General features: G+C 27.9%; 3 protein-coding genes across 3 annotated transcripts; 2 read left to right on the top strand and 1 right to left on the bottom strand.

Annotated features, from left to right (window-relative positions):
* On the top strand, nucleotides 1-4,828 carry LOC126266241 (uncharacterized). Its single transcript, XM_049969833.1, has 3 exons — nucleotides 1-153; nucleotides 4,238-4,523; nucleotides 4,578-4,828. Exons 1-3 carry the CDS (start codon nucleotides 130-132, stop codon nucleotides 4,775-4,777), a joined length of 510 nt encoding a protein of 169 aa, XP_049825790.1. The 5' UTR covers nucleotides 1-129; the 3' UTR covers nucleotides 4,778-4,828.
* Nucleotides 4,829-7,761: 2,933 nt separating this feature from the next.
* LOC109605182 (uncharacterized) lies at nucleotides 7,762-9,842 on the top strand. Its single transcript, XM_020021750.2, has 3 exons — nucleotides 7,762-7,941; nucleotides 9,338-9,511; nucleotides 9,577-9,842. Exons 1-3 carry the CDS (start codon nucleotides 7,872-7,874, stop codon nucleotides 9,783-9,785), a joined length of 453 nt encoding a protein of 150 aa, XP_019877309.2. The 5' UTR covers nucleotides 7,762-7,871; the 3' UTR covers nucleotides 9,786-9,842.
* Nucleotides 9,843-12,247: 2,405 nt separating this feature from the next.
* On the bottom strand, nucleotides 12,248-13,828 carry LOC109605178 (dolichyl-phosphate beta-glucosyltransferase). Its single transcript, XM_049969675.1, has 6 exons — nucleotides 13,677-13,828; nucleotides 13,452-13,626; nucleotides 13,180-13,385; nucleotides 12,927-13,035; nucleotides 12,623-12,866; nucleotides 12,248-12,572 (listed from the first exon to the last, which is right to left on the bottom strand). Exons 1-6 carry the CDS (start codon nucleotides 13,734-13,736, stop codon nucleotides 12,377-12,379), a joined length of 990 nt encoding a protein of 329 aa, XP_049825632.1. The 5' UTR covers nucleotides 13,737-13,828; the 3' UTR covers nucleotides 12,248-12,376.
* Between the last annotated feature and the right edge of the window lie 3,129 nt (nucleotides 13,829-16,957).

Raw genomic sequence — 16,957 nt, 5'->3', positions numbered from 1 at the left:
CCACCTTGTGACTGGGTCTAACAGAGGATACAAAGAGACGAGTATTGTATTCACGCAACTGTCTATGTACAATAGTAGCACTATAGTGCTTGAGGAAAAGACGTGCATTCTGTGCAATATGTGGATTTTATGGATTACATTGTAAAAGAAATGGTAAGTGGTAATATATTTATTATTATATTTTTATTACTTTATTGCTAAACAATAACTTTCTGAGTGCTTAAAATACTTTTAATAAAAATTCATCGTTCTTCTGGTATGGTATGCAATTACGTGGGTGATAAATTTTTAGACCAGTTTATATATGTATTTTCTTGGCACACGTATTGTAGACACTTTTCCCAAATTTCAAATTTTGTATTGTAATATTTAAATTTGATTTAAAAATTATCAATTTATGAATAATAATTGCAAAGTAATGTATAAAAGAAAATTAGATATACTTTTAATTGGTGTTGGTAATCAGTTGTCATGAAAATGTTTTTATAAAGATTTTACAAATCAATACCATATTATTTCTTATTTCTAAATATGCTGATTACAATAATGATTACGAAGAACAAATCGTGGCTTATGTGTATAGTACACAAGATAGGACAAAGAGTCGTTAAAGATGAGTATAAACCTGTATAATAAACGAAATAATATAATTTAAGAGGACATCTGTAATATTATCTAAATGAATGTTTAAATTTAGAAATAAATAATTTTACAACAAAACGAATAAAACTAGCAAATTATATTAAATTGAATTATTATATGAGATTAATCATACATATGTCAATAAAAAGAGAAATTTAATTATGTTTAATATTATTTACTACTATTACTTTTAAAGTTTAAAATTGAGTTATATAAATTACCTAATATATCCCTTAATGGCAATTAAATGATACATTAAACCGTTAAATTACATTTATATTTCAGAGTACTTTAAATCATTTACGTAACTTTTCTATATTATCTGAATCTTCTCTGATGTAACTGTTCCGGAAGTAAGTGAAATCGCAATTCAATATTGATTGCAATTGTGTGACATTACCCAGTTACAATAATATTTTAGTTAGTTTTGATAAGTGAAAGGTTTTATTACAAGATGTTTGTGAAGGATTTAATTATATCTTTTATTTCCCATACTTTTTAACGAAAAGTGATTCAAAAGTGAATAAATCTTATATTTTAGTGATTAAATTCCGATTTATTGTTAAATATGTATTTATATTTTATGTTACATAAACTACTCTTTTAGTATAACATTTTCATTTTATACAGAACATCGTTAAGGTTAAATGTTCATCTCTAATAACAAATCGGCCAGGTAATAAATATGTAGAAGATTGCATATCGCAACGATTCCGTTGCAAAATCCCAGTGCGCACTCGCCTATGACTAATTAAGGATCTACGTTGAGTCTAAAATTCAAAACATCTGATTTTAGAAAATAATTTTCTAGTCCATCTCTTAAACTGGTTCAAGGCAAGGCTAAATAATATCCTATTTGTAATAAACGAACCTTTCTTAAGTACTAATAGGTCCAGAAGGTCGAAGAAGTACCATTACATTGATCTCTTTGTGTTATTTCGACTTTTTACATCCTTATATACAATACGAAAAGATGTATCATATTTCTTGGTGAAATGCGGATACGCAGAACCATTTGCAATCTTTAAGTTACACACTGTTGGCTTTATTTTCATTTTTGCTGTGAATTTTTAGGGATCTCGTTTCCATTAGTAACAATAGTATTTGATAATACTGACTTTATTCAGTTATTTCTATGATATTTAAAGACATTTTGTTTACAAACAGTATAATGGATGTAGATATTTAAAACTAATAAATGCAACATAAAGCTATAAATAATGAAAGGAGGTCAATGTTATTTAGGGAAATATTTAATATATATATATATATATATATATATATATATATATATATATATATTATGTTCAAAGATCTGTATTACTTTCTTTATCTCTTATTTTATTTGGTTTTTATTCTCACCGCCAATGAAATATAAATATTTAAAAAATATAGTTTTGTTTTATTATAAAATATTATGCTCGCAGCTCCATTTTGCTAGATTTTTAAATGACATTTGTCTAATATGCACTATAATAAAATAATTAGAAAGTATAAGTTACACAACGAAGATGCAATAAACAATAAGTGTTACATTAGTAAACAAATTATAATTTTGCATTTTAAACAACAAAAAAAGGTTGTTTGCAAGTAAGGATATGGATACATGACTTAACCTAATCCCGAGGTTGTGTCATTCACTAAACAACTGGTTGTTCGTATTAATTTATAATTATCTAGATTAATTTCTCAGATCATTATGAAAAATTAAAGGAAGATATATTGTGTAAGAATTAGTATGATGGCCCAGTTTAATTGCATCAGATTCCTTTCGTTTATTCATATTTCAGAAAATCTGATTTAAATAATTAATTAATTAATATAGATACAATGAATAAAGAAAATAAAATATAAATTGACCTTTTTCATTGAAAAATGAATTTATTTAAATTCGTAATTTTTCACGCTTTGTTTTCTACAAAAGTTACAACTATTGTTAATAATGTTTTAAAATGTAGTAATTTTTGTTTCAAATCAGTTTAAAATTGTGTTTTATGTTTTATATAAATTGATATAAATTTGTATCTACCTTCTGGTAAAGTAAATTAAAACAAAATTGCACATTTCAATTTTAAAAATCATGTAGGAATTTCGGATATAAATAGATTATATAATTATTAAAAAATTTCATAATACATTTTTCTTCGTTTCCAAAAAGTATAACTATTATAAAATGGCGAAATAGTCAAAAATAAAGCAAACTCTCGGTATTTGATAAACATATATGAAATTTAGATAAGAGCAGAAAGGAGCAAAAGATATATAATTTTTAATACTTTGTATCATCTCTTATCAATTTTTTGGATAAAGAAAACAATTATTATTGTTATATTAAAAACAGTAGAAAGAATCAATTTCTGAATATTTACTGCTCCAAAATAGAAATATTTATTCATTCCGTTCACCAATATGAAGTGAGTCAACGTATATACGTAACATTAAAGTGGTGTTTAAAATATGATTAGATTTTGTTAATAAATTTACTATATGCAGTATGGCCCATTTGAAAGCTGGACACTCCCATAATTTTTTTGTCCGAATTTGATAAACATTTTTTAATCGTAGAGTATAAAAATTTGTATTTATAAACAAAATAATTTGTACATATTTTCTTTCTTTATAATTGAGAACATTTTTTTTTAAATCGCACAAAAAATACAAATTTTATGAGGGTGTCTTGCTTTCATATGATTCACACTATATAAAAAAAATATTTATACAAACAGAATAATTTTATGGTTAATATTGGAGTTTAAACTTAAAACAATAGCATTAAAATTGAAAGTGTTTTAAAAGGTTCTATCCTTTCATGAACGCTAATTAACATATTCAACATATTCATATATAGGTAACATTATTACAAAATCAACTTCATCTATTAACAGTTTAGAAATAAAAATAAAATTGAAATTATTATAAAGATTAAAGAATAAAAATGTGTGTGGCTTTGACATTTCACAACCTTCATTAATCGAATTGATCTAGTTTATTAGAAATTTTTCATTCATTGGTTTGTGATAAATACAATTTAAAATGTCAATTTTAATTTACTTGCTCCAATTCTGATTATGTGTAGTACATATGTATAATTGTTAATCTTAAATAGTGATGAAGGTTTATTCCCAGTAAATATATATCAATGTTTTATTTAATAACACTGTATGCAAATTTCGAAAAGTGTTGATGTAAATTGTAGTATATAAAGTTGGATATTGGTCAGTAAAAATTGTATTTTTATGACTTTATTTTTATGAATTTACTCTATTTTAAAATTATTTGGTAAAGATAAACAAATATTTTTAAATATTTTACGACTATAGTATATGGGTAACTATGAGAAATTAGATAAAAAATACGAGTTGTTTTTCGTTTTTTCGATGAAAACTGGCATTTAAGGTATAAAAATAACATAAATATATAATAATCATAAACCAAGTATCAGACATTCGAAAAAAAAAAAACAATAAATACTATTTTTCGTAAATTTTGATTTTTTATACTGGTTAAAAATATAGTTAATGTATATTTATTTTATCGTTTAATGTTTCAAATTTCTTATTACAAACTATTATAATCAACATTTCTTTTATTTTAGTTTTATCTACGTTTTGTCGGTTTTATCATCTTCTTCTCCACTGTGGAGTGTGGAAGTTACCAGCACGTGCGGTTTTTCAACGAAAAAGAACTTGCCAGAAAAAGTCCTAGACATTTGATACTTCCAGAAATTCCCGAATTACCTGAAATAACTTTGGAACTGTGGAACGAACCGGTTTTTCCACTTTCTCATACACTGCCTGCACCTTCAAAGCACATTGATAGTCCAGCATATGTTATTGATCATGGACCACCTCGATATGCTCAAACGGGACAATCATATCAAGGTATTGTATAGATAAGTATTTTTAAACAATATATTAATTAGTTTTGACTTTTAGGAGTTTATGATCCTTTTCTTTTGACCGGACCAGCAGCTAAACGGGCAGCTAGATATTTATACAGCAAGGAATTGTTTTTCAACGAGATTCCGCATGAGAGGGCAATGAAATATAACGAAGAGTTAAGGATTAAAAATGGACTTTCAGCTCATAGATTAGGCTCGCTTAGATGGCGGTCTCCTTTTTACAGAAATTACTGATATTTACTATTTAACAATTACAGTGTCTTAAATAAACTTTTTATAAAATTCTAGATTAGTATTATTGCAATTAATAAATTATATAACTATACATTACTTTTTATATCATAAATATAATAACAAATTACAGGGTAGTGTAATTTTTAAAAAGGCAAGTAAACATGTAAAATAATTTTAGATTGACTAGTTTTTTACTTAGTAAAGATTATCTAAATAGTAAAAAATTTTACTATTTAGATAATGAAATTGAGATCGAAATCTATTATATCATTTTTTATGCCTTTCAAAATAAAACTTCTGAGAATATCTATAACAACTTGACATATCTTAGAAATTTAGGAACTGCCCTTCATGAAGAAAAATTCAATACTCTCTCAGATCCCCCAAAGATAAAAAGAACCCTCAACCGCTTGTCTCGACAAATATTATTTAATTTAATAAAATCAGTGCTCAGAAACATAAAATTGCTACACAGATAAAATCGGCCATTCAGCAGAACGACATTTCTCAAATAATTTGTATATACAAATTGTAGATCCTGTGAAAAAATGACCATGCCCTTACTGTTTCAAAGATATTACACATTTTTGCCGTTACTTAAAATGACATTATGCAGAAAAAGGTGCTGTTCAAGAACTATTGGCCTTGTCACTTAAGAATCCAAAACAAACAGAATTACTAAATGTCATTCGTGGGCAAGGTAATTTTCAATCAGTGAATTATACCCACCTTATTCGTCTTATCAGAATACCAACAGCAAAGAGAAGTAACTCTAGTAGAGAAGAAAATGTTGAAAGTTTAAAGGAAAATTAAGTGGCATTAATTTTTAAGGCTGATTTGTGTTTAGCAAAGAACCTATTAAAAACATAAACCAACACAAATAATAAATGTAATATCAAACAAGATGAGAGAATTACGGCGCTTTAATCAAATCTATTTTTTGATAATTTTGTTGCTGCTACAAAAATTATTAGCAGCAGTACTTCTCTAAAGCGACTGTGTGATATAGTCTCTTAAATGTTCATCAAAAAAGTCCCAAATTAGAATATTTAATGTAAATCTTGCAAATTTTTTTCAATATAATTAATTAAGAATTACAGATTTATTAATATTGGAACAATATTTCAATGTTCATCGTCAACATTTGCTAGCTACATAAATAAATATATTTATAGTCTATATCTTGGATATCGAGATCTTCAGCTATAAACTCGTATAAATTTATATTTCGCATCGATATTGTGGAGAAATAAATTCTTTACAACTTTTGTTTTAAACATTTTTTCATACATCAAACCGTTGTCGAAATAGAGGACATAAAGCGTGCGGCTAGAGTATCATTTGATGTCAACTGGTAGTTCTGATCGAAAACAGGTAGTATAAATATTGCTAAATATATAATTATCATTTTTTATTATTGTCATCATCAGAGTATGGTGCACTTGTACAATATGTTGGAGACAATGCCGATGTAAATGTCTACACTTTTGATGATTAAGATAGTAAGTCCAAAAGCTGCTCTCTACGATAAAGGGATACAAAAATGCAGAACCAAACCAAGTGAGAAAGTGTGTACTTGGATATAGTAAATTTCAAATCGAAAATTTACACGATGATGAAGCATTCACATTAACGGAGTAGATATTGCATCGTTGGCAGGGCGGAATGGTTATCTTGAACTGCACTAAAAATAACAGGAACTTTTCAACATCTCAAGTTGTGTGAATTGTTCAAGATAACCATTCCACCATGGCAACGATGTCTCTTTACTTTCCATACAGTCACAAAAAATCAACTCCGTTTAATTCTGTGAATGCTTAATCATCATGTAAATTTTCGACTTAAACTTTGCTGTATCGAAGTACGATTGATTTTTCATAAACTTGAAGAGATAAATGTGATATGACTGCCAATTCTTTCACACTTGGTTTGGTTATGTTTTTTTTATCCGTTCATCGTAGAGAATAGTATCTTTTGGAGTTACTATCTTAATCATCCCCATAACATGAAGAGTATTGTTACCGTCAAGAGTTTGGACATTTACATCAGCGTTGTGTCCAACATATTGTACAAGCGCACTAGACTCCGATAATAATAATAAAAAATAAAAGTATATATTTAGCAATAATTTATACTACGTATTTTCGATCGGGACTACCAGTTGACCTCAGCCACGCGCTCTATGGCCCATAGGAAACAAAATATTTTCAATAAATGTGCAAAAAATTGATTTTTGATATTTTTGACCTTTGACTTTTTAAGTTCAGGCCATTCTATCATGTGTGAATTTTGATACAAATTTTGGGATGTCAAAATATAAGTTTATACGAGTTTATATCTGGGTATCTCGATTTCCGAAGTGAACTCCCTGACTGGACTATTAATCAGTAACAAATTTGATAATTTCATTCCAAATTAAGGTCTTTTAGAATTTTTGTACACTTATTTTCAGTTAATATTAAAATCAATTTTATGTTACTTGCTACTGTAAAATTTATTTATTTTCATGTAAGTATATTTATAAAATTTAGATAAATTTATAATATTAAGTTAATAAATAAATTACAAACGTCTGCATGATATAACAGTAAACTACTATCGGCCGTGAAATATTTGTTTGCATAGTTGCTAAACATTTATACATAATTTAATCATGTTGAAATATTTTTACATTGTATGTAAAGAATAAATAAAATTGAAAATAAAGATTTAAAATCAATTTTTGTTACGAGCAATTTGGAATTTGGAGGTTTAAAATTATAATTAAAGTTAATAAAACCTATATATTAATAAATATGGATTTCAGATTGTACAAATACAATTTATTTACTTAGGGTGGTATAAAAATATTAAATCCTGCTGCAGTAACTTCTTAATCAACATATGCCATCTATCCAACAAAACTCAAAGTGTTTAATTACATCCTGCTTTTACCTGATGCTACCTGTAATTTCTACAAGGTCGTCTAGTTCGTTGCAGTAGAATTAACAATCGTGCACGGCAGAGTCGAACTATAATATCAAAGAGAAAGTGTCACATCGACAAGATGTTATGGTTTGCGAAGTGAAATATAAAATACTAAAAGATTAACGAAATGCATATTAAATTGTTAATGTTGTGCCCTTTGGCCTTTGTTCTCGTTTTCATATCGACGTGTGTTGAAGGTAAGATACAACCGAAGGTTTTGTTTTGCATCTAGTGTTGAAGTCTCTCTCTTTATATATATATATATATATATATATATATATATATATATATATATATATATATATATATATATATATATTATATGAAGTATTTTAATAATTTTTTAATTTTGAATTTTAGTACTCGAACTACTATATACATATATATATATATATATATATATATATATATATATAGTCTTGTAACAAGTATTGTTTAGTCGTTAAAAAATGTCAACCAATACCGCGTCAAGGTCTAGAAAGTATTAGATTTGCCACGAATTAACAACATAATATAACAAAACAAATGCTGTGAAATTTTGAATATCAGAATTTTCATATTTTTGCCATTACAATAAATTTAGTATATGGTTTAAAGGGTTTCATAACGACATATAACTGTTATATATTAAAATCAAAATAAAATAGTTTGTGTTAGCTACATAATTTAATTTGTTTGTTTTTATATTTTTATCTTATATCTTTAATATTTTTCATTCTTCTGTGTATATTGTTTAATACATATATTGATAATTAACGTATTAAAGTGTACACTTTGTGTCGTGTGTTTAATCATACATGTTTGAGTTACAATAAGTGTTTGTTATCAAATAGTATTAATGATTAGTGGCTGATAATTGGACGAGGGTAATTTTGCGTTTTAATATAAGTAATTATGGTGACATTAGTGCGAATTATCGAATGGTGCGAGTTACACAAACATTTAATTAGTTTAATTTGAAAATTAAAATAATCGGCACAATTTAACAGAAAGTTTTTCTTTAATATCTTAGTATAAATAATGATGGCAGACTCTTAAATTATGTAAAATATGCATGTGTATGTACAGTAGGAAAAGCGTTTGACCAGTTTGAATTTAGAGAGAGACATCATGCAGGACACAGACAGTAGAAGTCTATCCCATAGTAGGAGACCTACTGTCTCTATTGTGCATGATGTCTCTTTCAGGATTCTTTTCGTAATCAATATTTTCCATATTAGTATGCATAGTATCATCTTGTGACTATATAGAGGTGAGTTGAACATAAAATAATATGGCACATAGTATATCAGTCTGTGTTTTCCATTTCAAATAGTGTTGTTGTTATTTTAACTTTAAATTTAATAACAACCAATCCGTAGTACAATAATGAATATTCGAGAAATTCAGTATTAATTATGAGATTAACATTTAATATTAAATATTAACTTAATAACTAATTATTGACGATAAACATAACTTGGTACGCTTTTGTTATTTTTCATATTTAAAAGAGTGTAATATTCTGTTTTATTATTTTAAATTCATAATACAACAAAAAAATTAAAATATTTTCTGGTTTTCTCTTTTGTCATTAATTAAAAAAAATTTCAGGTCTTCAGAGATGTTTCGTATGTAGATCAAGAGGAGAGTTAGGTAGTTGCAAAGATCCCTTTGTTTACAATGTAACTCTGGCTGAACCAAAAAGTAAAATCGGAATTGATACTATCCCTTGTGCATCGGGATGGTGTGGAAAAATTGTAGAATCGGAAAATGCGTTAAAAGAAGGTAACGTAGTATCCAGCATTTTATTCTTAATGTATCCTAAAATTATTTATTATTATTTGTTGCAGAGTACGGTGTAGCAACACAAAGAGTATGTTTACAAAGAGGACCTTCTGATAGTGAGGATAGATGTGCGCAAACCAAATGGAATCACAAGAAAGTCTTAATGTGTTTTTGCAAAGGGGATCTGTGCAATTCTTCAGTAATATTCTCCTCTAACTATATATTAATATTATTAAATATACTTGTTAGTTTTAGACTGATAATTACAAGTTAAAAAGACATTATGTAGTATATTTGTACATTTTTTAATAAAACGATACTTAAAATTGTACAGATTATCTTTACATAAATTTGTATTCACATTTTTGTGTTTGTGCTATGTCATTGAGTTATACTCGATGAAATCCCAAAAATCAATCAATTCAATTTTAAATATGATATTTGGTTCTTCAGTTATTCGCATTTACATATTTGATGCTGGACAGAAAAATGGAATAATTTATAAGTTTAGTGTGTAAAGATGAGTAAAAATAATTGAGAAGACTTTAAAAAACGAATCGTAGAATAGTGGATTGAATCAACGTAGTCAAGTTTCGCAAAATTAATAATAATTAGTTTAGTACTGTTTCATATAGTTTGAGAAAATTTTTCATGTAGAGCAATGTGAAAACACGTATAAATGTTCTTCGGACAATAAATTCAAATATCGGTAAATGCATTAACACATTTTTCTAATTGAACGGTAAAACGAAATATTAAAATCCGAATAAGGAAATTATATGGACTGGACTCATGCATGTGGAATTTAGTACTATGGATTGATAAAACCGAGGATAGCTGGAACGAGACACGATTTTAAGTACTAAAAACTAATAGTTAAAGACGGTAGTGGAAATATAGTTGGGGAGTGTTTTTCAGCATGTGGTAATACATTTTTTTTTTGCAAAATATAATTCACAATTTGATTATGGTATTTATAGTTAACTGTTTATTCAATAAGAAAAATATACAAGGAAATCTAATTAAATCAAAAATAATTTAAATTTAATTTTGACCACCACTATATAGTTTATAAATTATTGCGAAATATATAATTACCATTTTTTATTACATTATATTCAATCATTTTTTTGCTTACTTATCTATTTTTAATTTCCATTTCCCACATATAATATTTGTAGTATGCACAGCATAGACACTTTCTTTTGTACTTCGACTACGAGGTCACTGATTCACTGATTTCATAAGAGAATTGAATTTTTCTGTTCGTTTCACGGTGAGAAATTCATTTTTAAAGTTCTCAGAAGTTTGTTCATCCATAGTTTCTTCAAACTTCAGCATATCTTGAAGCTATAAGTGTGCTGATTTTGCGTATAAGAAGTGACCACTGGTGTGAAAATACAACAGCATTTTGCGCACTGCATCCAGATATTCTTTAAAAACTCCAAGTCTTTCAGCCCGAATAAAATCAAGTGCTATTGAAACCATTTCTAAATATCGCACCTATAACTGTGCGTTTAATTCATGCAATTTGTTCAGAAATGTTGCAGGAAAAAGGGTTGAGCTACCTATACCCTTCTATGTTTTCGTAGGGAACATCTCGAGAAGTTATTTACTATATTAACTGATCCAAAGTACCATCTTCAATCTTCAAAATTTATCATTGATAATGCAAGTCGTAATAATGTATGGCCTCTGAAGTTTCTCGAGTAAGCCCGACCACTGAGCAATATGTCAACAGAATTCTTTACATATATGTCACCAAGAGATTCCTTGAGTCCACTTCATTATGTATCCTATGTTTCCAAGAAAAGTCATCAGCATATGAAATCCTCCTAATTTTTACATCTATTGTACATGATGGTGAGTTAGCATCTGATGCAGCTACTATTTCACGAGCTTTACAGTAGAGGGGTTGATGAAAAGTAATCACACACGTTTTGTGTGTGACTTAGCAATATCGAGAGCACAATGTAAAGTTGTGTAAATAGTATCTACGTGACTGGCAAGATTATCAATAAAAGGAAGAAACATAACTTGAGATGTTGAGAAGTGTTTGTTATTTTTAGTGAGATAACCATTTCACCCTGACAATGATGCAATGTCTCTCCATTTTCCATACAGACACAAAAAATCAACTACGTTAATGCTTCATCATCATGTAAATTTTTGATTTGAACTTTACTGTATCCAGGTAAGTCTGGGTTTTCATAAACTTAAAGAGATACATAGGATATAGGTGCCAACTCTTTTGCACTTGGTTTAGTTATGCATTTAAATAATAAAAAATAATAATTTTATATTTAGCAATAATTTATAAACTTTATACTACGTATTTTCGATTGGGACTACTAGTTGACCTCAAATGATACTGTACTCACGCTCTCTCTACCCTCTATCTCGACAACGGTTCGTCGTACGAAAAAATGTTTAAAAATTGTAGAGAATTTAATACAAGTAGCGTAAAACGATAGGAAACGAGATATTTACAAAAAATGTGTAAGAAATCGATTTTTGTGACTTTGGTCCTCTGACTTTTAAAGTTGCAGCCACCCTATCATGTATGAATTTTGAGATGTCAAAATATAAGTTTATACGAGTTTATAGCTGGGTAACTCGATTTCCAAGATATTCACCTAATTTGGACTAAGATGACTGTACTATCTCTGAATATGTAAAATATGTCAAGTTGATATATGGTATACATTCTATGATATTAATATTAAAACACTGGAAATTAATATATAAATTCTAATTTCATGTTTATATTGAAAACAATTTGTAATTTTAAAATGAATAATTATATAGCATAATCAAACAAAATAATAGAAATTTCTATTATATTTTACATATATATTATAAAAATTAATCAGTGTTTTGCTTGATCTTCCAAGCACCTATTGTGTACCTCAACCATATAAGGCCAAGATCTGTGCCCATTTGAATCCAACTCCATACAGGAGTAACTTTGGAACCATCGATTTCAGTCCATCTTACCGCAGTTTCAGTTATTGGTATATTTAGTTTTTGTGCTATGTATAAGAGCTCCACATCAAACGCCCTAAAAGGTTACATACATAAAATTTATTTTCATATATATACATTTTATACCATCTTTCTACATGCATATTCTCAAAACAAATTCTTGCTGCTTCTCTGGTTAAAAGTTTAAAACCACATTGTGTGTCTTTGATACCTCTCACTGCAAACAACCACACTAGAAAATGAAAACCATACATTAGAACAGTTCTAAAAAAACTTCTTGACGCAACTGACTGCTCTTCTAAATGAGCTCGGGAACCTATTGAAATGGCCAATTTGTTTTCAATATTTGTTGGATTCAACAAATAATCATCTACAATAAAAAGTATCTTTAATAAATATTTAATTAGTACTGGGCAGTATTAATAAAGACCTTGTAATAAGCATTTTAAGCTATCTTCTAGCTTTTTCAAGTCTGCAAATGTAGTAGCACCATCTGCATCAGCAAATAACAATAAAGAACCTCTTGCACTTAACATTCCCTAGAAATTGAATGATTTGATGTATAAAAAGAACAGCATACCCAAAATATCAATGTAGAAAAAATATTCTTTTTAAGATAGCTCATATTGATTAAAGCAACTTCACTAAATTGGAGGATATTTATTTTTTAAACATCGACCTACCAAACGAACAGCACCTCCTTTGCCTCTATTTGTTTCCAAATCCAAAACTCGAAATTTATCTGTGCTTAATTTTTCACAATATTTATCAGCAACATTAACTGTAGAATCTTTGCTTCCATCACTGACAAGAATAATTTCATATTTAAAATTTGAATGTTCACTTCTTTCCTCAAGGAATGATATACATTCATCTAACATTGGGGGTACTGAATAAAAAGGATAAACATTAGGCAAAATTTCATGTCTGTTAACTAGTAACTAATTAAACTTACATCTGACTTCCTCATTATAGGCTGGAACAATTACACTTAAATGTACTGTGCCCTTCTCGTTGATATTCGGGAATTCGTGCAATTTTCCACTCTTTGGATCTTTAAAATGCTTTTCTTTTTTGCTTCTGTATATGACAGGGAATGTTTTACTTGTGGCTATCAGAAAAATGCAAAACTGAAAACGTTATTGTAATAAGTTTTCTATTTAACTTATATGAAACTTACTGTTAGCAATAGAGAAAACGCAAATGCTGAGCTCAAAAATAAAATATATTTTAAGTCCATATTGTATATTTAAAAATTCAGCCTTTTATCATTGTACTGTTTATTTTTTGCACCGCTGGCATTAACACTGATAGGTTATAATAACATTGACAATTCGCAGCTGATGCCGCGTTGCCACGTCACTATTGATTGTTTTTCTTAAATTAATATTTGTGTTTATGTTACTATTATTAATATTACCACTGAATTCTTTTTACATTAGGTAATTGTTTTAATATAATGGAAATATTTCAAAATTTCAAGTCTCCGGAAATAAGTGCTAACTGGGTTGCCTAAATTAATTTTTTAAATTGATAAATATAATATACATAAAATTAAAGTACTGTTGAGAAATTCCTTTTTGTTCATTAGCTTTAACAGATAATTTCATTATTTTTTAATTCTAGGTTTAATTTATTTTAAATTTGTTTAATTAGATATCTGTTCTAACGGGTTGTACCGGCGTGGAGGATTCCCCTGTTAATAATCTTTTTCTGCACTTGTAGCCATTGAAGTAAATTATTAAAAATATAGAAATGTCTATTATATTTAACTGGTGCATAACAATATGCATAATGTGCAAAGGGATAAAATTTAAATTCAAGGACATACAACATTTAAAATTGGTTTACTATGATTCTTCAGGAATTGAGAAGGTCCAAAAACGTTCAAATCGCTTACCGTCACGAACATATCTAATAATAACTATTAGTGGAGATTTTGCAGTAACATCCGTCGTTTCTTCCTTTATGATCGTCAAAAATGAGTTATTAATTTCCTCAATTCCTTAAAATATATAGAAGTTCTCGGAAGCATCGCAATTAGGTCCACAGAAACTAAATCTCGAAGTGGAAGTCTAAGGGTGACAATTATTAGAAACGATAGGTACATAGTCCAAATGGTTATGAAGTTATGGATTGGTGTTAGCAGCCTTCAGAGACATTATGAGACTACAAACTACAACTAATTTCGAATGCAACCATGAGAAGTCAGATTGTTGCTAATTAATTATAATTTAGAAGACTATTAAGAGTGTCAGCTATTATTTAGATATAGACCATCAAGGTTGGAATGGTCTTTTGGTTAATAGTTAAATGCTTTTTTCTCTGACGAAAAGAGACTATCGATGGAAGAGAAAATGGTTTGACTTTTAGATGTACCTGTTACAGTTACTGGACAAATTTACATAGATCTTATAATACGGTCTATTGTACAATCAATACAAGACAATGGTGGCTCACATCGAACCCTAGCAATTGTGGACGTTCTTAGAGAATGTCAAATTAAAAGAATGGAGTGGCCATCACTCGGCCCCAGAATTAATTCAACTCCGTTTAAATCCTCCCATGAGCGTTTCAGATCTTCTATAGGCTGTAGTTGAAGAATGGAATAAAATTCTTCAAGAATTTATTCATTATCTAATAAGATTGATGCACAGATGCAGATGAAACAGAGATACTAAATTAAAATGTGACCTTACATTATAATCGTTTTTGATAGTAATGCTGAAAGCTTTTTACCACAATTTCATTTTAACTTTTTCTCTATTTTAGATGTTCTTTACAGATGTTAAGGTCCAATAATATGTATAGTATAATTAACAACAAATTTTTATTAATTTTAAATTAAATTGATGAAAGACTTGTCAAACTAAATGTAAACTAGTAACAAAAATTATATATAATTATGATTATGGTTTTTAGAGTTTTCTTGTTTTTTATCTTCGAACTTAAGTGATCTAGATTGGAGATTCCTGTTTCCAACCTGTATCCAAAAAATTAAGCAGGGAAAACGGTTTAAAGCATTTTTGTTGCATGCGCAAATCCACTCAAATTTTAAATAAATATCTCCATTAAACTTACGGGCGTGACTTTTCTCTCTACATAGACCAGTAACAGTAAAACAAATTCTCTTTATTCGTATTACGTTAAAATAAAATCATTTGGTATTGTATCTGAAAAACTGAAGTTTATTAAGAGTACCATTTTAAAAGAATAATCAGGTCACAATTGACGCACATCATCCTTTCGTCGTGTATTTGACATATTTTCACGACCCCGAAAAAAAAAAAATGAACCATCCTGCCACCCCCGACGCAGAGGGGTGGATATCCAGAACGTAGTGACGCATGCTCATAGCCCTAAAAGTTGCACAACTGCCACTTTGATCTCCTCAGTGGAATGAATAATGTCGGAGTGTGGTGACGGTTGTATTTCTAATACTCTACCCCCGATGTGAAAAGTATTTTAAAGAAGAAATGTGTTCCTGGTTAACGGTGAGTGAATTCTTATTATTTTACTAAATGTACATTTAATGGCATTTTTTCATACGCAAGTTTGAGGGTGTAATAATTGGAGTTGCGCTGATGGTTTCTCCAAGTCAATGATTTCAGATTATATGAATTTTTTATTTTATATTTACAATATATGTGTCATTTTTAATCACTTTTAAATAACTGCAATTACTAAATTATAACAAATAATTTGATTTCTTGTTAAATAGTTCGGGTTATTTGCTTTTATTAAGTTATTGATCGTCTGAAAATAGCTTGAATTTAGTTTACCCTTCCTTACATCACTACAATTCATCTCGGAGTTTAACATCTATATCAATCGATAATAAATATTTTATTAATTGTTTTATGTAATTGAAATGAAATAATGTAATTTCATCCTCATATTTATTGTTTTACTTTATTAAATTATTATTTATTTGTTATATATACATATTTTTTATTCCATTCAAAATTGAAATAAAGAATAATAATATTAATTATATACATATGCATGTGCAAATTTTTCTTGTCTAAAATTTAAACTTATCCTTGAATAAATGTAGGACATTTTGAGAAGGGAAACTTAACATATGAACGAAAATTTCGATTAAGAATAAGAATTTTTATTTTTTAATTAAAAATAAAGTCTTGCAGAATAGTGTATCGGATATTGTGAAAGTATACATGTTTTATACAAAATTTACATTTTTATAAAAATGTATGAAGTTGTAACATTTTATTACAAATATAAACAATTTTATTTTTTCGTTATTATTTTAAAAACTTCATCGAATAAAGCGCAAAAATTAATTCTGAAAAATTTACTTTGTGAATAATAGATGTATATGTAACTGGAAATATTAGCAAAATTATATTGACTAAAAATGTTTATTTGTAAACTATACAAAAGCCTGATAATAACCCACATGCTATGATAAGCTTGTGTGTGTAAAGGCAAATTGTTTTT

The sequence above is a fragment of the Aethina tumida genome, chromosome 7 (genome assembly GCF_024364675.1).
Source record: "Aethina tumida isolate Nest 87 chromosome 7, icAetTumi1.1, whole genome shotgun sequence".
NCBI lineage: Eukaryota > Metazoa > Arthropoda > Insecta > Coleoptera > Nitidulidae > Aethina > Aethina tumida.
This window is presented reverse-complemented; position numbering and strand designations above follow the sequence as displayed.